This window comes from Asterias rubens, chromosome 13 (assembly GCF_902459465.1).
Source record: "Asterias rubens chromosome 13, eAstRub1.3, whole genome shotgun sequence".
In the NCBI taxonomy this organism is placed as follows: domain Eukaryota; kingdom Metazoa; phylum Echinodermata; class Asteroidea; order Forcipulatida; family Asteriidae; genus Asterias; species Asterias rubens.
Window position 1 is genome coordinate 1,961,842 of NC_047074.1, and position 22,066 is coordinate 1,983,907.

The following is a 22,066-nucleotide window of genomic DNA, read 5'->3' on the forward strand; positions in this document are numbered from 1 at the left end:
CTACAATCTTCATTAGATAATGTGGGTAATCCTCAAGTCATAAAAAGCTGCTTTAAAGAGGCAGTGGACACTATTGGTATTTACTCAAGATAGTTAAACATGTTAACAGGTGATGGGGCGAGGTTGATCAATGATAGTATAAAACATTGTGAGAAACGGCTCCCTCTGAAGTAACGTAGTTTTCGAGATAAAAGTAATTGTCCACGTATTTGATTTCGAGACCTCAGTTTTAGAATTTGACGTCTCGAAATCAAGCATCTGAAAGCACAAAACTTCGTGTGACAAGGGTATTTTTTTCTTTCATTTTATCTCGAAACTTCGACGACCAATTGAGCTCAAATTTGCACAAGTTTGTTAATATTTTATGCATGTTGAGATACACCAAGTGAGACACTGGTCTTAGACAATTTACCAATATTGTCCAATGTCTTTAATGACAGAAAATGTGGCTTACCAACAAATCTCAGCTTAGCAGAAATAAACATGATACCATTTACAAAGTATACATGTGACATGGCATTTTGGCTGGTGTGCCGAAGCAGCTCATGATGGTGAAACTGTGCCCATGTTGAACAGCGCCCCCTAAAATCACGCACCCGGAGGGCGCCCCCCCCCCCCCCCCCCCCCCGTCCCCTCCCCTCCCCCCAAATGTACGAGTTTCTTTTGGCCTCTGGAACTATTAACAGTCTTAGAAAAAAAAACTGGTTAACCAGAAAACATGTAGCACCAGCCTGAGCTATGAACACTTGGAAAAACAACATTGTCTTCAAGAGTGCTGGCCTATAGTCAAGATCTATCTCAACCACTTGTTGTGAGATAGCACCTTTTTTTACCATCCGGGAGAGAGGTTGACACTCTAAAAAATAGTCTGGTGCCTTCAAAATTGTTGTCACTCAAGTAGTTGCTAATCTAGAAAAGGGAAGCCATACCGGTGCGTAAAACGTGAAAAGTTGCTGGTAAGCTCTCGTTTGTCGTATTTTTCTCTTCGTTTTAGATGATGTTTTCCTCCTTTTGCGATTAATTAACCATCTAAGCTGGTTAAAGTTACTGTTAAACCTTTTATGTGTATGATTTGATATATTGTACATGTTAAATGTGTAACTGAAGACGGAAAAGTTGCAGACGCCATTTCGACACGTAACCCACGTAACATAAGTATAAACAAGCGGATGGGACATTAAAACTGTTCATGTGATGGCTTAGAAAGTTGCATGAAGTGTGTTCATGGGGAAATGTTTCCGCATCTTACCCCTACTTTTGCATTCGTTATGAAATAAAATACTAAATAGTTGTTGTAAAGAGTATCTTATTTACTATTTTAATTTACCTATTTTTTTTTTTTTTGGATAACTTTCCGTATGGCGCCACCACTTTTTCACTCATTTTTACAAAAAGGGATATAATTATCAATCAGGTAAGTTAGAATTAGATACTATATTATTTTATTTCGAATGAAAAAGTGGTGGCGCCATACGGAAACTTTTCCTTTTTTTTTTTAATGATTGAGGGAAAAGGTAGTGATAGGCCTACTGCTGGTGGTGGTAGGATACTGGAAGTTTCCCAATTTTATATTCCCACTGGGGGCCTACTACTTGAATCGTACTTCCCTCTTGGCACTTGGTGGTGTATATAAACGATGTGACCTCTGACGTCACATGAAAACCATAACCTAATTCACACGCATACCGCCGGGCAAAACCTTTGTGTTTTGGCAGCCAGCTAGAAAGTGTTTGCAATCTTACCATGACAACTTGTTTTTTTGCCCGACGGATTATGACGTATACAGTGTTTTTTTCAACAGAGGGCGTTTTGAATGTAAACATGGGTCACATCGTTTATATCCTCCTAAAACTTCCGCTGTGGAACTTGACAAGGAGGTCAGGAGAGCGTCGTCTAGTTCATTTTTTTTTTTTTTTTTTAGGCCTAGATTATATTGTGAATGTAATTACTTTTTAAGATTTGGTGGGATTTGAGGTGAAGAGAACCACATTGCTAAACCTGAATAAATTAAATATTTGTTTTCTCTTTTCTTCTTTTGATCAAAGCAGACGCAAACAAGTGACGGTTACTCATTGTTGATTCTGTGATGGAGAAAATCCTTCGAGGCATCTTGAAGTACAAAGCTAACGCCCAGGGTAACTTCTTGGTACGATGGGCCAACAAAGCGGAAAAGCTACCCGTAAAGGTATGCAAGCCAGGCCAGTATTATTTTCCAGAACGTTTTGTAGGTTTTGTAGTCTTTTAAATGGTTATATTGGAGCCTATACCTTTTGTAATTACTCTAGAAAAAAAGTGACCTAAAAAACTGACATTTTGAGATACAATTCCCTTCAATAAAATGTTGAGAAACGTTATGGCCTATGTGTAGGCTTCTCGGATTGTCATGATTGAGTAGTCCAGTTACTCAGATTATTCTTCCTTTCAAATGCCTTCATTTCCCCAGTCGAACAACTTGGGCAAATATTTCTGATTAGCTGACATTTTGTAGACCAGCAAACCATTTGTTTGTTTATTTTATATTTCAGCCGCCTATACTCTTTGTTTCCTGCATCGACTCTCGCATTCTGCCGACGCATTTCTGCCAGACGAGCCCAGGTGACATGTTCATCCTGCGAAACGCCGGTAACGTGCTTCCTCGAGCCAACTACAGTGAGGGAGAACCGACGCAACTGAGTTGCGAGGTCGTAGCTCTTGAAATTACATGCAATCGTTCAAAGGTTGAACACGTTGTTATATGTGGGCACTCGGACTGCCAGGTTAGTAGATCAAACAATTTTGGGAATAATTTGATGAAACTGTTTCAAAATCAGCTCAGAAGAGATTTCTGTGGTCGAAATGTAGTATTTTTCTAAACAAATCAATTCAACTTCAATTTTTTTTTTTTCATCACAGTTTACAAGGATTGAAGAGCTGTGTATACTTACGACAATTTAAAAAAATGTATGCCCAACCTTTCAACCCAAACAAAATGTCTGAACGCTGTAATAATTCAGTAAACTTCCACATTGAAACTAACCCTCTTACTGTCAGTCAACTTCATGCCAGACTGGCCAACAAAATTCTTCAGGAAACTTGTGGAGACTAAGTCCACAGTACATAAGCCACAAGTTTTCCACGTCATACCAACTGTACAAACAGAAGAAAACCATGCACCCAATGCTACCTTAGATGGTATGGTACTTTTTGGCAGTCTGTGGAACCAGTGTCAGTTGTACCAACAGATTTTGGACCACAATGTTTTTCATTAATCAGCCCTGTGATTTAAAAACGCAATCTATTGAAAAGAGAAGGGGTTTGCCCCAGTGTTCCTGGTTTGATAGGCAGCATATTGCGCCACAGCAGCTTGTAAACAACATTGCACTATGTAAAAGGAGTAAGTCTCATATTCCAAACTTAGTCCAACCATAAACTTTGCAGGAAAATACTGAATGTTGAAGCGTCTCGAGCGTCACTGAGTGAAGGGTGTGAGCGATATATAAGAAGCCACTATTTTTGTTATTATTAAAGGCGCTGTATGCAGCTTACAAACACTACACAGAAGAAGAGGAAACGTCAGCGCCCCTCAAACGAGTCAGTGAGATCATTCATGGCTGGTGTCGGACCCACGGCGTGGAAGCCAGCCTCAACAAAGTGCAAGACACCAGCAATAGAACCAGCAAGGGTGCCGCGTTTAAGTTTAACATCGGATCAACGCCACAAGAGGTCTTCATTGACCCCAAAAACGAGATGGCATTATTGGACAAATTATCGCAGGTAGGTTTAACAGATTTACATTAAACTTAAATGGTTTAAAGCTTCCCTTAAAATATTACTTGATGACCTGCTGTAGCAGCCCTGTATGCTTCGTTTTTGAAAAGGCCAGGGCACCAAGGCATTTTCTTCTTGGAGAAGAACACCCTATGAAGAAATTGTAAATTTCTACTGTAGCATTTCAAGGGCAACAAGGCAATGACCAGGGGGCATGGAGGCAAGATTTCAAAGTTTATAATGTTAAAGCTCTACAGATATAAAAAAACACATTGATTAGTGAGGAGATGTTTGCGGTAGCACCATGTGTACATCTTGTCTTGAGTGGTGTGGGTTAAAACAATTGCTGGTTGACACCTAAACGATGCATTCAGTGTGCTATGACAGTCTGTGCCAGATTATGCAAAGTGTCAAATACTACTTTTAAAATTAAAGGATTGTTTGGTTCTCCAAGCAGGAAGTGGCGGCTATTTTTGCAGTAGTTGTCGCAGCACGATTAACCGAGAAGTTGAAAACTGTGACAACTCGACTAAGCAATCAATAATCGCAAATTCGACTAAAATTTTCCCTATAACTCTTTCATTTTGACCCATGTTGGATACACCCTCTACAGGTCAACGTCCTGCAGCAGCTGGAGCATCTGTCATCCTATCGTTCCATTAGTAAACGTGTCGATAGCGGGCAACTCTCGGTTCACGGAATGTGGTATGACGTCAGCGAGGACAAGATCTACTGGTTCAGTCGACAGCGCAAGGGCTTCATCGAAATCTGCGCAGACACGATCGAGGAGATCATCGCGTCGTGTAAGAGAACAGTTCGTCCAGAGGAGGAGCAGGGTGATTTAGGTTTTAAGAAACCAGAATCTGTTGGGACTGCGATAGAATAAGCCCAAGGGATTCTTCCACACCTTCCTACTGTCTGAAATGGATCTGCACAGGTGGTCAACCCTTATGCTGTGATCGTTCTATATCGTCCACTGTAGTTTTAAGTGATACATGCACTGTGCTATCCTGCAATGTAATGTGATCTATAGAGATTGTTAGCCCTCCCACTTTGTGATCCCCCTTTATCATCCACTGTTTTTAGTGATACACGCACTCTGACAGTCTGCAATATCATGTGATGAATTGATATATACAGATAGTTAACCCTCCCACTGTTTGATCATTGGATATCACCCTAGAATATCACCCATGGTTTTGAGAGATAGATGCATTATGCCAGTTTACAGTATCATAATATGATGAATGGATACACGGTAAATAGTCAGCCATCATCCACTGTGGTTTTGAGTGATAGATGCACTGTGCTAGTCTGCAAAATCATGTCATGAATTTATCTACATCTATACAGATAGTTAACCATCCCCCTGTTTGATCATTCTATATCATCATCTGTGGTTTTGAGTGATAGATGCACTGTGCTAGTCTGCAAAATCATGTGATGAATTGATCTATACGGATAGTTAACCCTCCCACTCTGTGATCGTTTTATAGCATCCACTGTTTTTAGTGTCGCATGCACTGTGCTAGTCTGCAAAATCATGTGATGAATTGATCTATACGGATAGTTAACCCTCCCACTCTGTGATCGATTTATAGCATCCACTGTTTTGAGTGTCGCATACACTGTGCCAGTCTGCAATATCATGTGTTGAATCGATCTACATTTATACAGATAGTTAACCCTTCCACTGTTTGATCATTCTATATCATCATCTGTGGTTTTGAGTGATAGATGCACTGTGCTAGTCTGCAAAATCATGTGATGAATTGATCTATACAGATAGTTAACCCTCCTACTCTGTGAACACTCAAAATCTTCCACCGTGGTTGGTGCTAGTCTGCAATATAATATGATGGACTACCTAACTAAATGTATAATTGAAGCCCAGACCTAATAGTTGCAACCTTGTGTGATATGAAACTCGGTCCAAATATAATCACAGTCGTATACATAAAAATGTAGTCCATACCTAAATTGAACCCCAACTGTGTACCTTAAAGGATTCGGGTACTTTTTCAAAATGTCCACAGATTTACATTAAACTTACAGGGTTTGAAGATAATGATAGTGGAAAGCTTCCCTTCAAATATTACTAACTGAGGTTGTGTAGTTTTTGAGAAATGAGTAAAACAAGTCACAAAATAATTTTGGTCTCATGAGACCAAAATTATTTTAGCATGTAAAATCCCTTTAACCAGTTATGATATTATACCAAAACCATGGCATAACTGGTTAATACGTTTTTACATGCGAAAACTGAGACGAAAATTATTACTGTTACTCATTTCTCAAAAACTACAGCACCTCAGTAAGTAAAATTTCAAGGGAAGCTTTCTACTATCATACTCTTCAAACTGTGCAAGTTTAATGTAAATCTGTGGACATTGTGTTTTTTGTTATGAAAAAGTACATATATCCTATTAGCATAAAACCTTACTTGGTGACGAGTAATGGGGAGAGGTTGATGGTATAAAACATTGTGAGAAATGGCTCCCTCTGAAGTTCCATAGTTTTCGAGAAAGAAGTAATTTTCCACGAATTTGATTTTGAGAGAACTTGAGGTCTCGAAATCAACTCTGTAAACGCACACAACTTCGTGTGACAAGGGTATTTTTTCTTTCATTATTATCTCGCAAGTTCGATGACCGATTGAGCTCAAACTTTCACAGGTTTGTTATTTTATGCATATGTTGAGATACACCAACTGTGAAGTCTAGTCTTTGACAATTACCAATAGTGTCCACTGACTTTAAAATGTAAATGCATACTGGACCTAAAACATATGTATATTGAGCTTGTAACTGTATAGACTGCGTGTGTAGTTGGTTAATGAACAATGGGACCCACATTCACAAGGAAGTTCTTTAGAGGGGGGACAATAAGTTGAACACTGTAGCACCTACAAACCAGGGCTCAATTTCATAGAGCTGCTTAAGCACAAAATTTTGCTCAAGCAAAAAAATCATTGCTTAGTAAAATCAGATTATCGGCCAAGACTCCACTCAATTGTTATGCTAAGTAAGCAACAGCTAAATACCAGTCATAAGCAATGTATATGGCATGACATTTTGGCCAGTAACATGTGTAATATAAGCGAGCTTTTTTCGTGCTTAAGCAAATTTTTTGCTTAAGCAGCTCTATGAAATTGGCCCCCGTGTAGAGACATCTAAACTAAGGAGTTGTAACACAAGTGGCAGTAGGTCAACTATTGTTATTACAAAGGACAACAATTAATGGGTCAATGTTTGTTTGGACAATGAGTTGATGAAAGAAGGTTAATAATGACTGGAGTTTATTCACACTTTAGAGTGTTTGTTTCTGTTTTCTGATTAAAGGCACGGACATTGTTGGTAATTATTCAAAATAATTGGAAACGAGCAATGGAGAGTTGTTGATAGTATGACACATTGTTACAAAACTGCAAAATCTGAAGTAATGTAGTTTTTGAGAAAGGGGTAATTTCTCACTCAAATAATGTAAAAAAGACCTGAATCTATTTAGCAACTGAAAGCACAAAAAAATTATTGTGCAACAAGGGTGTTTTTCTTTCATTATTTCCAGGCAAATTCGATGACCCATTGAGCCCAAATGTTCAGTAGTTTGTTATTTTGTGCAAACTATGTTGGGGTTACACCAAGTGAGAATACTGGTCTTTGACTATTACCAAAAGTGTCCAGTGCCTTTAAATCTCTATGTTTGTTACCTGAATGTTTTTTTGACAGATATTGACAGTACTACCTATGTTTTTTTCTTTCAGCATGTGAACAATCCCACATAATATTAGGTGCTAAGTGGGAAATTCATGGGCTTGTCCGAGTGTGTATTATTATATAGGTCGAAAGAAATGCAATATTGAAATTTGAATATTATTAGTAGACATTTCAATATTTATTAACAGGGTAATGTAAATGTAGCTATTTTTATCAATGTGGTAGTGAAATAGTTGTCCGAATATTTCAAAATAAAAAGTGTTCTACATGTACATGCAAAGATATAGCTGTGCAGCGAATTTGCAATTTTTTTATTTTTTTTTAAAAAGTTTGTGTACATGAAATGCTTTTTGTTATACGCATAAATGAATTAAGTTTGGGTCGGTTTTAAATGGTGTGTGCCGTTGCCCTTGGGAAATTTGTCCTGCATGGATTCTGTCTCCCTTATTGGGCTGTAGGGGGATTATTAAAAAGGGCGGTGTCGGAAGAAGTTTGTACACGGTTATCCACATTGGGGGGGGGGGCGAAAACATCTCCTGCTAAACCGGTGTCAGATGCGATTGTGTCCGCCATGCAATACTGTCCGTTCCGGACACTTATGCATATGCAATCGTGTCCGGGGCTATGCAAGAACCGTCCGGTGGACATGTACATGACTGTACATGTATGTGCGTGCGTAGCGATCGTGCATGCACTGAACCTACGTATGCAGCATGAATATTCCCGTATTTTATGATTGCAGCGAATACCCAACGGCCGAACATTTCCCATGTCATTCATGACATGCACTAAGCTTTTAAAAAAAAACACGAACGAGGGGCGACACAACTGCATATGCAAATGTGTCCGGGCGGACATAATTGCATTATGCAGCAGCGTCCGGGCGGACACGATTGCATATGCAAATGTGTCCGGCAGACAATATTGCATATGCAATAATGTCCTCCGTATAGTATTGCATAGAGGACATAATTGCATGCAACACCCGGCACATACTGTCACACTAATATTTTTGGTAATTACTCAAAATTATTGTGAGAAACGGCTCCCTCTGAAGTGCCATAGTTTTCGAGAAAGAAGTAATTTTCCACAAAAATTTGATTTCGAGACCTCGGATTTAGAATTTGAGGTCTCTAAAACAACCAGTTAAATCCACACAACTTCGTGTGACAAGGGTGGTTTTTCTTTCATTATTATCTCGCGTCGACGACCAATCTTGAGCTCAAATTTTCACAGGTTGGTTATTTTGTGCACTTTACCAAATAATATAACCTTCCACTTTTCATGAAAGCGAAGCACTGCACGCCAACGCGCTGTGTTTACACAAGGTGCTAGCTGCTATCAAATGTCTAGCCTACTTTTGTTAGCAGTTCATAAGCCGTATGCGTTCGCAATTTTATACACTGCCCTGCACCAGTGGTTCCGAAAGAGTAAATTTATTCATACACCCGCATACCCCTGCACAAATTCCATAATCAATGATGCGCCTGAATTCACGCATGGTGCCTTTGATGAGGTACTTACTGTTTGATGGGCACTACTGTTGGTTTTCGGGGCATACAGACAGATTTATCCAAACCGTGTCGTGGCATTGTGTCCTCCACACACCTCAAAGGGGCTGGTAAGGGGTAGGGTTCAGGGCTGCATCACACCACACGGAGGAATTTCCTTCATCCTTGCTAGACCATAGAGCAAGGACCCCGTGCATAGACCAACGGGTCACAGACTGTGTACCAACCATGGCCGACCAGGCCACAGATGGGCAGGAATTACGCCTGCTAGAACGCAAAACGTCTCGAACTCGATTGCACCAAGAACAAGATGATGAGTGTGGTGAATTAAAAGCAAAGGTAAGGGGAAATGCTGGAGATTTTAACCCAAAACCAGCCTGTCACTGTCATACAGGCGCTGTGTTCACTCGTTAATACTGTGGTTTGCCCTATAGCCCCATTTGCCGTAGATACGGGTTCACCCCTCCCACTCAATAAGCTCCTATGGCATACAGTGCAAAATGCTAAAAGTATTCAAGACTTTTACAAACAAAATAATATGGTGAGTCCCTGAGCCCGGCGGGTTACACCCCCCCCCCCCCCCCTCTTCCAGTTCGAAACAACCCCACCATCAGTGTAGATTTCCAATTGTCCGAGCATCAATCTTGAAAAATGTCGCTACACCTCTCATCTCAGCAAATAATGACATATTTTATTTTTAGGGCCAATGTCATTCAAATAACATCAAGTAGGAAGTCAACAACTCCTGGTCACAGTTGGGCAAAATTTGTACACTGAAACCCTTTTTGTGGGTATTCAAATCATTCTGTCAATATTTTGAGGGCCTGAAAAAAAATTAGCTCGACGCTCTGTTTTAGTGGGGTGCACCCTCTAAGGGCCAAGTCCATTAAGTGGGTTGGCCCTATATGCTAGTTGCATCATCGGCGATGCAGTGACATGAGCTTTACATAGATGCCCTTTTTATGCAACATGGCTTCAACTACGTGCATCTTCATCGGGTTAATCTTATCGGATGGAGAATCTGGCAGCAGTGCAACCAACGGCGACACTCCTGAAGAGAGCTCTAGAAATTGTGGTCGAGTCTGTTTCTTCATAAGGTACATGTATATCCCTACTGTGAGGAAAGTAACAGTTTAGGCATCAAGTAATACATGAGTTTAAAGTAACACAAATTCCAAAGACTCAACAAGTTTTACAAATAATTAATAATTACGAAATTTTCATTCTGTTTTATTGATTTCATTTTTTATTTTACATACTTAATGAGTTACCAACAAATGCAAAATTGAGCTGCTCATAAATCACATCAAATAGCTTAGTACAGCTGTTCATGCTCACCAGAATAGTTAGCTAAGCTGATACAATTTCATAAACAATAATGTGACTGGAATCCTCCTGACAATTTGCTTAGCAGCAATTATAATGCTGTTTAAACTCTCGGTTCGTGGGTACCCCATCGTGATCTTGTCTTTGCTTGACTGGGCACAACAATGTGTCTTTACTGTGTCCTTAAAGGAACATTACAGAATTGTTTTTTGCTGACAAAACAGTTGCTGGCAGTGTATGCACTTTATGTAATTCACCATATACATAAACTGACAAACCTGTAGAAGTTTGAGATCGATCGGCCATCTGGGTCACGAGAGAATAGTGAAAAACCGATTACAAATTTTGCATTGCAGCGATAAACTCCAAACGCGAAGTTAGATTGTTTATTTCTCATCAATTATGACATTTCAGACAGAAATATTTCAAGGGATGTTTTCAACTATCATCATCATTAGACCGTGTAAGTTTTATGTAAATCTGTGATATTCACTATTTTTGTTTCTAACCAATTCTGTAACATTCCTTGAAGTAAAATACCACTTTGTGGCTGTCCATCCAGCTACCAACCTGGTCCTCACACTGTTATTTCCATAAATGATGTGTTACTTGAATGATCTTGTCAATGCTTTATTGTGATATACCTTATACCAGCATCCTGGGAGCACGTGCATGGTGTGTTACTTGACTGTAAGCCATGTTCGTGGGTTCCCCACCGTGATCTTGTCAATACTTTCTTATGATATACCGCATGCATACCAGCATCCTGGGTAGCACGTTCATGGTGTGTTACTTGAATGTAAGCCAGGTTCGTGGGTTCCCCACCGTGATCTTGTCAATACTTTCTTATGATATACCGCATGCATGCCAGCATCCGTGGTAGCACGTTCATGGTGTGTTACTTGAATGTAAGCCAGGTTCGTGGGTTCCCCACCGTGATCTTGTCGATGCTTTCTTGTGATATACCGCATACCAGCATCCTGGGTAGCACGTTCATGACAATGTGGGAGTAACCGTGACCTCCGTATTTCATCTGTCAACAAATGTAAACAAATTGTGTATCATTTTTTTCTTTTGGGATTTAGGTTAAAGGCCCTGGACACTATTGGTAATTACTCAAAATAATTGTTTGCATAAACAAACTAACTTGCTAATGAGCAATGGAGAGCTGATAGTATAACAAATTGTGATACACGGCTCTCTCTGAAGTGACGCAGGTTTTGAAAAAGAGGTAATGTCTTACTCAATATAGAACTTCAGGCCTGAAGCCTGTTTAGGCGTCTTAAAGTACACTGATTAATTTGTGCAGCAAGGGTGTTTGTCGTTGTCGTTATTATTGGCGTTATCATTGCTGTTGATGATGATGTTCTTGCTGTCGATGTTGTTGTTGAAAGGGGGGTTCCTTCCCTTTTTGAACAAAGTAACGATGTCTTTATACATGTGTCTGATTATGTACAGTCTAACCAATCGTTGGGTGCGTTCGTTTAGCTTCCCTGGTTCGACCCCGGTGTGTGGCAGTTTTATTTTTCCAGGAAGAACGTGGGTCATTAACTGCACACGTTCTTCCTGGAAAAAGAAAACGCCACACACCGGGGTCGACCCGGGGAAGCTAATCGAACGCACCCTTAGGTGATACACATGCTACGTACCAGTTGCATTTTCCTGTGTATGTCGTGTGAGATCACAACCTTGTCCCCAAATCCCTCGTCCACTAGAGTCTTGATTAGGTGAATACGTTGGATATCACTTGGTAATTCCATTAATGCATCGTACTGGTAGTAGGAATTCTCGGTGCCGAAGAAATCGAACTCGATGTAGCCTCCCATTTCGGCAAATTCCAAGACTTGATCTCGGTTAAAGAGGCAACCTATAAAAATAAAAAGGAAATTGTATAAATAGAAAGAAGAAGAAATTCCTCTGTTTTATAAACACATGAAAGAACATCAAGTGTACGCGGTTAAAAAGACAACCTATAACAATGATATTGTAAATAGAACGAAGAAAATACTCTCAACTGATGAAAGACTTGGTCACAAAAAAACCCAACCTTTAGGGACATGAAAAACAGAAAAAAAGAAAACATTCCACCAAACTGATAAAGAAGCATTTTTTTCAAAGATCAAAAAGGAAAACATTGAAACTATATCTATGGTGCTGGTATAACAAAAGTTTTAAAACTACAGTAACAATTATTAGCTTGCTAGCTAGATTCGTTTGTTTTTTTATATTTTTATTTCATACATAATCCCTCAGAGTAACTATAACAATGACCGCTAATATTGTATTTATTTAGCCTTTATTTTTTACTGGTAATTTAGTCCCCATGATACCTTCGTGTACATTGGTCATTCAAAATAATTGAATGAAGAGACTTAAAAGTCTTATGACTTACGTCTTGTCGTAAGACTAGATGTGTATATGATCAATACGGGTATAACTTACGATCAATATGGGACATAACGGTCCTGCTAGCCTCCCCTCCACCTTCTTGGAGCACACGTAGACACTCTTCGGGACACGTGGGTTTTCTTCCTGGGTGTATCAGCACTGCGCAGCCTAGTTGAGCCTGGGCCTCACCAGTTGCTTGTAAAACCTTTTTCTCATTAACTGAAGAAAAAATTACATAAAATATTATTTCTATAACAGAACGTATTCAACTAAGTAAATAACTGGGGTAAAATTACTTGTCACTCGCATATGAGTGTGTTGGGTTCAAGATGTTTTTCAATACACTGGCGTAATCAAACTGCTAAGACCAAGTAGGTCCAACCATAAGGTACACGTGTGCGCTATTCTGTTGATACTTCAGTTTATGAAAAACGTAAATAATATTTTTGGGGAAGTAACATTTTACCCATAAAATGTGAATGTACAATTTAAGTTAACAAATCAACAAAAGAAAACGCGAGAATTACAACACGTGACAATCACTTTCGAACAAAGGTATGTCATAACCACCAATGGGTTGCGCATAATAAGACGTCAATGACCGCCATCTTTGCACGTGATTCTCGCATGACTCGCATGACTCATAGCCAATGGTAGCCTTTCACGTGTGCACGTTTCATCAAAGATGGCTGCGAATGTAAGGGGTCTAAGGAGGTCTCTATCGTTTTTGTTCTTTGTTCTTACATGTTGTTCCACCCGATTTCTGTGATTTTATGAAATCATCATAGGAAGAATGGTTCTAAACAGAACAGAATTTGACAAATAAAGGAAACAAAAACACTGTTTTCGAATCTTACCAGTGATTTCATTTGAGCAGCCAATTTCTCCGATGAGTCCACACTTGTACTTTGTGCCATCTGAACCCTCTGTGACCTCATGCACCATTCCATTCACAAGCTCTTCCTGGGTCATGGTGCTCATTTCCGGCGGATGAGTTGACCCCAAGTAGTACCCTGGATGAAAAAGGTCGAAGGTCAACATAAAAGTAAATGACCCTTAAGGCACTGGACATTGGTTATTACTCAAAATAATTATTAGCAGAAAAAAATACTGAGCAATGGAGAGCTGTTGATAGTATAAAACACTGTGAGAAACGGCTCCCTTTAATAATATAGTTTTTGAGTAAATGGTAATTTCTCACTCAAATGTTAAAAGACTTCAGGCATGAGGCCTTATATTGGGCACCTGAAATCGCACACATTTTATGCAACAAGGGTGGTTTTTTTTTTTTTTTGGGGGGGGGGGGTTCTTCATTATTCTCTTGCAAATTCGCTGGCCAATTGAGTCCAAATTTTCACAGATTTATTTTGTTCTTTTATGCCCATGTTGGGATACACCAAGTAAGAATACTGGTCTTTGACAATTAACAAAGGTGTCCTTTTGGGAGGTGTAGTCACCTTATAAGTATAATATTGTTATTATTATTTTTTTTATTAGAACTGTTGGGCTCCCCAGGACCGTGTACCTCCTCCAGCTATTATGTTAACCCCGCTGGCATTGGACAGTTCCACAAGTTCAGTCAAATTCCGTCCAATCCCTATGTTCGTTGCATCCACGATGGACCTGCCTCCGTGCGCATGGTAAAACTTAAGCTCATCTTTGACGTCATTCTGCACCGTCTTTAGCTCGAGGTTGGCTTTTGAGGAATACCTGGGAAGGGCCATAAAAAAACAAGAAATGCAAAAAGATTATAAATTTGAACAAGGCATTATCGGTTTTATTAAATAAAAAGAAAATTGGAAAACAATCCTTCATGTGATAATAAAGACGAAGACATCATCCAAACGGACTTTGCAAAAATATTTTGTTTAAAGGACACCATTCAAACTCCCAAGTTGCAATACCTGCAAATCTTCCAAAGACGAACAAGTAACGAGTAATAAAAACAAAATGAGCCTCATACTTTTTACTTTACGAGAGCCATGTTTTTTTTGGCGGATTGTATGGTCACGTATTCAAGAAGACATAAAGAGGTCGTTGGTTCAATTCCCGCTCCACTTTAGTCTTCTGTCGAACCCAAATTGTTAAAAACATACCAAGTCAAATTTGCTGTTGCAAACTGCCTACAAAACAATATGACCTATGGTATAAATGCCAACATTCATAGATAATGACCTGATGTTCGGTTCTAGTGGAGTCTTTCTCAAAGGTTTTTTTTTTATTGTTTTTTCTTTGTTTAATACATACGGGTAGTGATGTATCCACCACAGATGCTCTATAGTGAGTGGGAGATTGACGTAGTCCTTGTATTTTTCTGGTGGTTGTCTGAAACAGGATTCGTAGTCAATGTTGAGATGTTCATGAGTCATGGTCAACCCCAGCTCGGATGGATCAATGACACCCAGAACTAACAATAAAGTAAGGTTTAGATAGTGGTGTAAGAAGAAGAAAAACAAAAACTAGATATTGTGTGGTGACCGTGTAATGGTAGGCCTTGTAGTCAATGTTGAGATGTTCATGAGCCATGGTCAACCCCAGCTCAGATGGATCAATGACACCCAGAACTAACAGAAAGTAAGGTTTAGAGAGTGGTGTAAGGAGAAGAACAACAAAAACTAGACATTTCGTGTCGACCATGTAATGGTAGGATAGGATAGTCAATGCTCATACAATTCAGCAGAACATTTCCACTGGGTCATCATCATTATTATATAGAGTGGCAAATAGAAAACAGTTACGTCAGTTTTACATGTGCTTTAATATTTTAGACGACTAAACATGAACGCAGGTGTTTATAGTGTACGTCCTTAACAATTGTTTCTCTCAACAAGTGCCAAAAAAAAAGAGGAAAAAAAGAAAAAGTATACAACTACTGTATACTGATGAAAGTAAAATACCCGTCTGGATTTTCCCGCTCAGGTTACTCGCCATGTTGTTAAGAAAATCGGCAACGACTCTGCATAATAAAATAAAAAAAGGAGTTGTAACAAAATATGCACTGTAACTGTAAGAACTGGGGTGTTAAATTTAACACTATGGGTATTGTCACACATATAATAACATGCACCAGAGAGAATCAAATTTAACCTTGTGTTGAAATTACACCAATCTCAACCACTCTGCGGGAACCGATATAGGGCACTGCCTCACGTGGGAGAAGATGTTTCTCATTACTGTGACTCAAGCCCAGTTCATAATTTCCAGCAAATGCGAATGCGAGACGACTTTGGACGTCACAAATTCGTGAAAACGTTTGGTATAACGTCAACATTTTGTATCGCATTTTGCTTTCGCAGGAAGTATGAACCGGGCTTTATGGGGTTGCTATAAACCGAGCCGTTCATTTGGATGTTTTAAAGACCCTGGACACTATTGGCAATTGTCAAAGACCGGTCTCCTCACTTGGTGTATATCTCAACATATGGACAAAATAACAAACCTGTGAAAATTTGAGCTCAATCGGTCGGCGAAGTTGCGAGATAATAATGAAAGAAAAAACACCCTTGACACACAAAGTTGTGTGCGTTTAGATGCTTGACTTCGAGACCTCAATTTCTAAATCTGAGGTCTCGAAATCAAATTCGTGGGAAATTACTTCTTTCTCGAAAACTACTCCACTTCAGAGGGGGCTATTTTCCACAATGTTTTATACCATCAACCTCTCCCCATTACTCGTAATCAAGTAAGGATAATGCTAACAAATATTTTGAGTAATTACCAATAGTGTCCACTGCCTTTAAGGAACTTTTAAAGAGGCCTGAAGTTCGATGACCCCTGACCCCCCCCCCCCCCCCTCCCCTATAGTTATTAGCAATAAAGTCAAATCCTACTGTTGTCTTCGGTACATCCCCGTGTTTACTTTTATACAAATTACTTTGTATTACCGTAGAGGAAATGACCTTTGGACTACAGTGTGGTTCAAGCCTTTACTAATCATAATTAGTTGCATATATGCTTGCTAAGCACACCACTATATTATTGAACAGTGTGTCAGTGCACTGCTTTTTGGTAACCTTGCTACTTTTAAATTTCGCTTATGGAAGGTCTATCATCTAGAATGGGAAACGCGCCACTTGGCAGGCACAATAGCATAACTGTTACAGCTCAGGCAAATCATGAAAACTGCTTTTGTGCACCCCATGGGGCCCTGTAGTGTTTTCAACGTGTTCGGGAATTCCGATTTGAGTTCGATAGACCTTTAACCGAAGGGGCAAAAGGTGTCGTTTGCTATCTGCCTAGGATAGTCAAGTGCAGAGACTATTGTTGCACTTCAACGTGCACTTGAACGTGCACTTTCAATATAATCTGCTGATACTTTGCAATAATTGTTGTACAGTAAAAATACACCGTCTATGTTATTACACAGGAATACCACAAAATTGGAAAACTAACCACACATTCTCTTCGGGGCAACCATGCTTTTGGGCACCATATAAGTACAATATTTGTATATTTGTATATTTTGGGCACGCACACAGTGTGAAAAATTCGAGCACAGCAGCGACAAAGAACTGAGCAAGTACTTATAGCGACATTTTAACAGTTGAAGTAATTTTTACAAGCAAACAAAAGCTATCATTGTACATTTCCACTTATTTGTACACAACTTATTTTAACCTACTCGGCATGGAGACAGTAAAACAAAACCATCCTTTAAAATGAATCAGTCTCATTTTGGGCACGCACACAATGTGAAAAATTCGAGCACAGCAGCGAGGAAAAGTAGGACAAAGAACTGAGCAAGAACATAGCGACATTTTAACTATCTAGTTAGATATTGGTATTTTCGATCTAAGACGGACCTTCTTCAGAGGCATAAACACTTCTAAGCAGTATCTCTCCAATGAACTGCATGCTATTTTCATAAGTATTCCTAAACCCTTTATCCATACCCTTCGTTTAGAAAATAAGTTTTGCCACACCTTATCCCTAGTTAAAATTTAGTTATATCACATGGTATAAAGACTGTGGTTACATGGGCTTTAAAGTATAGTGTTAATGACCTACCTTTCTGTTGTTTTGAGAACACTTGATATAGAGTAAACTGTCGATCCACTAACTGGGAAAGTTCCAGGGGTCCCAACGAGTCGAACTGGCGCAGTGCTGGTTTTGTCATTATATGTATGCATAAAGGTAGTGTACCATGGTATACCAATCGATAGAAGCGCATGAATAACAAAACATTATAAGCCTTGATAAGGCCACAACGATAAAAAGTTTTGTTTCTCCACAGAGGATACTAAAAATGTAGGGTCTATAATAGGTCGATTTTCGTATACAAAATCCACAAACACAAAACAAAACATTTGCATTGTATCAAACTCTTTTATTATTATTTTTAGAAATGTATCCGTGCTATAACAGAATTAACAGAGATTGGAACGAACTAAACTGAATTTGGTGTGGACTGGATAGTCCTTAGTTTGTTTTTATTTTAAAGACACTGGACACTATTGGTAATTGTCAAAGAACAGTCTTCTCACTTGGTGAATCTCAACATAATTATGCATGAAATAATAAACCTGTGAAAATTTGAGCTCAATTGGTCGTCGAAGTTGCGAGATATCTCTTTTTTATTCTGTCCACACACAGTGTTAAAAGATAAAACCGGAGCGGTCTAAAGATAAACCCCCTCCCTGGACGCTTTATCTTTTGGGGGTTGAACTCAATTCGGACTAACTTTAGATCCGTTCAGACACACTGAGTTGAACTCAGTCGAGTTGAACCATGAGTTCAACCAACTTTAGTACCGTGTCTGAACGCACCCTAAAGCTTGCTCTAGAAATCGTCAGGAGAGTGTAATACGAGTTCGTTGTCCACAAAAAACCAATGCCAATATTGAGTTATAGGAACTCGTGGCTTTCTCATACATAGCAAGCCGGGGTTTCTGTAGTCTTGAAATCAAGCCGGTAATTGTTGAGCTTTTAGTTACGGGAACGGTACACACATCCTCGATCCCAGTATGTCGGCTACTGCCACGCGCTATACCTACGACCGTTGCATGAACGATAATCGCACTGAGAGTGTGTGTTTGTAACAGGCAGCGCTAACGACGTGTCATCAAGTCTAGGGTTGCTGTGGGCGGGGGGGGGGGTGGGGGTGGCAAAGTGGTTTTAGAGTTCGTCTCTCTGGTTCATCAAAGAATCCATGGAGCAAATACCGGAAGCTCGGATGTCCCTCTCAGTGCAGCCTTTCTTGCAACATGCCTCCATAATGCCATCTTCCGATACCAAATCTGTAAACAATGAGGATGATAATAATAATAATAATAAATGGTTAAAAAATACTATTTTGTATAAGCTCTTAAAGCCGCTTGACATCTTTGGTAATTATTGTCAAAGACCAGTCTTCTCATTTGGTGTATCTCAACATAAGCACAAAATAATAAACTTGTGAAAATTTGAATTTGGTCGTCGAAGTTGATGAAAGTTTTTTGGACGGCCTCTGATATTATGATTATAATATTGTATTTTGCAAATAATTGATGAAAAAAAACCTGAAAAACTTACCCTGTGGTGTGAAGGTCTTTGTCGCGCCGTGCGTCCGTCCAGAACATACTTTGATGATAATTTTGAGGAAATCTTCCCCGCAGTACTTAGGGGATGGGGGCGCTACATCTTTGCTGAACACCCCAACCAAGAGGGCAGAAGCTGCCAGTAACATAACGACTGATGTGGAGACCATGATTTCCTCCAGGAAGGTTTCTGTCTGTACAAATACAAATTTATCTCTGAGTTTTGGGGTTTGGTCGAGCAAAAAATATCAACGTATAGTGTTGACTTGCGGTAAGGTTTTTCTAATAGTCCTTTAAGGACGCTGAATACTATTGGCAATTACTTAATGTTAGCATAAAAACTTACTTGGTAACGAGCAATTGGGACCTGTTAATAGTATAAAACATTGTGACAAGGTTGTTTTTGAGAAAGAGGTAATTTCTTCATCAAATATTAAAGACTTCTGTCCTGAAAACACAACAAGTAAAGCAACAAGGACAGTGTTTTTATTGCCTTGCAAGGTCAATACCAATTGAGCCAAAATTTCCACAAGCTTAATTGTTATTTGACGCATGTTGGGATACACCAGGTGAGAAGACTGGTCTTTGACAATTACCAAAGGTGTACAGGGGTGGATTTCACAAAGGTAGTCCTAACTAGGACTAGTCCTAACTATAGGCAGTGCTAAGAGATAGGACTGGTCCTAAGTTAGGACCAATAACTCACTTAGGACTGGTCCTATCTCTTAGCATTGCCTAGGACTAGTCCTAAGTAAGGACTAACCTTTGTGAAATCCACCCCTGAGTCTTAAACTGGGGTATTTTTTTTTATCAAGAACAAACTTCAGCCCTTTTTATTATTTCTGCACAAACCTCTTACGTAATGTATTCATTCACCTGAATAAAAATAGTGGTCAAAGAACCGTGGCACGCGCCATCAACGGTGAAAAGCAAGTCATTATTCATTCGGCACCAGACGAATCAACATGTGCTTTCTACGTCTTCTCTCAGGTAAAACAACTTCATTTACTTCGTCTATTTTTGGTTTATAAAACCAACGCAATGTTTTATGTTTAAAAAAGTCTATAAAGACACTTAGGACACCTTTGGTATTTATTTGTCCAGTATCTTGGTGTTCTCCAACGTGCATAAAAAAAATCTGTTAAAATTTGAATTCAATTTGACGCCGAATTTGCAAGAGAATTAAGGAAAAAAAACCTTGTTGCACAAGTAATTGGTGTGCTTTCAGTAATGCTAAAAATGGCTTTAATATTTGAGTGAGAACATACCTCTTTCTCAAAACTATACTTCAGAGGGAGCCGTTTCTCACATTGTTTAAGACTATCAACAGCTCCCCATTGCTCACTACCAAGTAAGGTTTTATGCTTACAATAATTTTGAGTAATTACAAATAAATGCCCGGAGAAAAGCATTCTCTAGAATCTGAGGGACGTATACCAATAATGAACACGAAGTAACACATCTGGAAAATATTTTGTCACAGCACAGCGAGATAGAAGTATTTATTGTTTCACCCCTTCTCTTTAATTCTGAAATTTCAAGCAAAGAAATTTCAATGAAAGTTTTCCAAAATAACAAATAATAACAATGTGATTTATTTTTATTTATTTTTATGTTGTATATCTTGACCGTATGTATAGTATAGTGTTTGTAACTTGATACGTCGTTGGTTCGAGTCCCCGTCTAGTAAATGTTTCTTTGTTCAAACCCACAATAATTTAAAGATTTTACTCGGTCATTTTCCCTTGTGGTTTGTACTAATACCTATACACCTCTAGTTTTCTTTGTATACCATGCCAATACTCTCGGACGGTATTGCCCTATAAATGCTCACATACTTTAACCATAGAGCAAAAACTTGCTCTATGCTTTAACACAGTCAACTTGCTGCTATTGTACAGAAATCCGCCCCCCCCCCCCATATTGAAACCCTCTAAAGCATTCCTTGGATTCCAAGGAAACAATGAAAACATTATGAGGGAGGGTACTATACACCATTCCCCGCACCAAATAAAAAGATATGTATAGTAGAGAAAGATGGGGAAATAGTCTGGTGCCGTAATACTGTTGTCCGTTTCAGTCCGTCTTCACATGTAAAAACCCATGTAGATAATGTTGACCACAATTTGAAACCAGACAACAATTTTGTTTAATGTGATTGCGTGCGGTTTGACAACCCAAGTAGGCCCTGAAATTATTCTACTTTGTTCTCAAAGTGTATTAAATTATTATTATTATTTTATTCGGCAAAACAACTTGAAGAGAAAAATACAAAATACATCCAAAACAACTCACCGAGGACACAAAGCCAATGGCACATGCCTGTATTCAGAAAAGTTAACTAAATAACTGTGACTCGGAAGCCCAATGCCACTGGCTAAAACTTGTCTTATTTCGGGAAGAAAAAAATAATTAAACCTACCTGCCAATAGACGCGCCAAAATGATCAACTCTACAAATTATGTATAGGCCGGACCAGACGGTATGACGGTGGCATGCAGTACACACACTGTAGAAAATAGAGTCTCTCAATGGTTTATTTTTCATCATTCTTCTGTCCTCGCTCATTGAACCTGCTCACAACACAGTCTGTAAAAAAATTCTATTCAAATCAGACCTAAACCTTGTGGGTCATAAAATCACCTCCCAAAACACAACACGATTCCTATAGTATCCAGTAACCTTGATTTATGGGTGTATAAAAGCAGGTTTTGAAAAGGGCCATTATAGTATTACCTTTGCCCAACAAAGGCCCTTTTCGAAACCACGGCTTTCGGCTACATGCTTCGACTCCCCAGGTTAGCCTGGCCCCGTGGTTGTTTTTACAATATTACGCAAGCTTTGCGTACGCGCTTAGGGCTTCA

General features: G+C 39.2%; 2 protein-coding genes and 1 long non-coding RNA gene across 4 annotated transcripts; 1 reads left to right on the forward strand and 2 right to left on the reverse strand.

Moving 5' to 3' along the window:
- Nucleotides 1-904: 904 nt before the first annotated feature.
- On the forward strand, nt 905-5,819 carry LOC117299013 (beta carbonic anhydrase 1-like). 2 transcript variants are annotated; one of them, XM_033782429.1, is made up of 5 exons: nt 905-956; nt 2,049-2,185; nt 2,526-2,756; nt 3,508-3,753; nt 4,361-5,819. In XM_033782429.1, exons 2-5 carry the CDS (start codon nt 2,087-2,089, stop codon nt 4,631-4,633), a joined length of 849 nt encoding a protein of 282 aa, XP_033638320.1. In that variant the 5' UTR covers nt 905-956; nt 2,049-2,086; the 3' UTR covers nt 4,634-5,819. The 2 variants fall into 2 exon arrangements, with proteins under 2 accessions (XP_033638320.1, XP_033638319.1); XM_033782428.1 differs by having other exon boundaries at nt 913-956; nt 2,046-2,185.
- A 5,370-nt stretch (nt 5,820-11,189) lies between these two features.
- On the reverse strand, nt 11,190-18,180 carry LOC117298985 (phosphotriesterase-related protein-like). Its single transcript, XM_033782385.1, has 8 exons — nt 17,696-18,180; nt 15,586-15,644; nt 14,936-15,095; nt 14,214-14,398; nt 13,546-13,701; nt 12,743-12,907; nt 11,950-12,167; nt 11,190-11,333 (listed from the first exon to the last, which is right to left on the reverse strand). Exons 1-8 carry the CDS (start codon nt 17,815-17,817, stop codon nt 11,199-11,201), a joined length of 1,200 nt encoding a protein of 399 aa, XP_033638276.1. The 5' UTR covers nt 17,818-18,180; the 3' UTR covers nt 11,190-11,198.
- A 77-nt stretch (nt 18,181-18,257) lies between these two features.
- LOC117298944 lies at nt 18,258-21,852 on the reverse strand. Its single transcript, XR_004520016.1, has 3 exons — nt 21,625-21,852; nt 19,198-19,396; nt 18,258-18,923 (listed from the first exon to the last, which is right to left on the reverse strand). It is a non-coding gene; the product is annotated as an uncharacterized LOC117298944 (long non-coding RNA).
- Between the last annotated feature and the right edge of the window lie 214 nt (nt 21,853-22,066).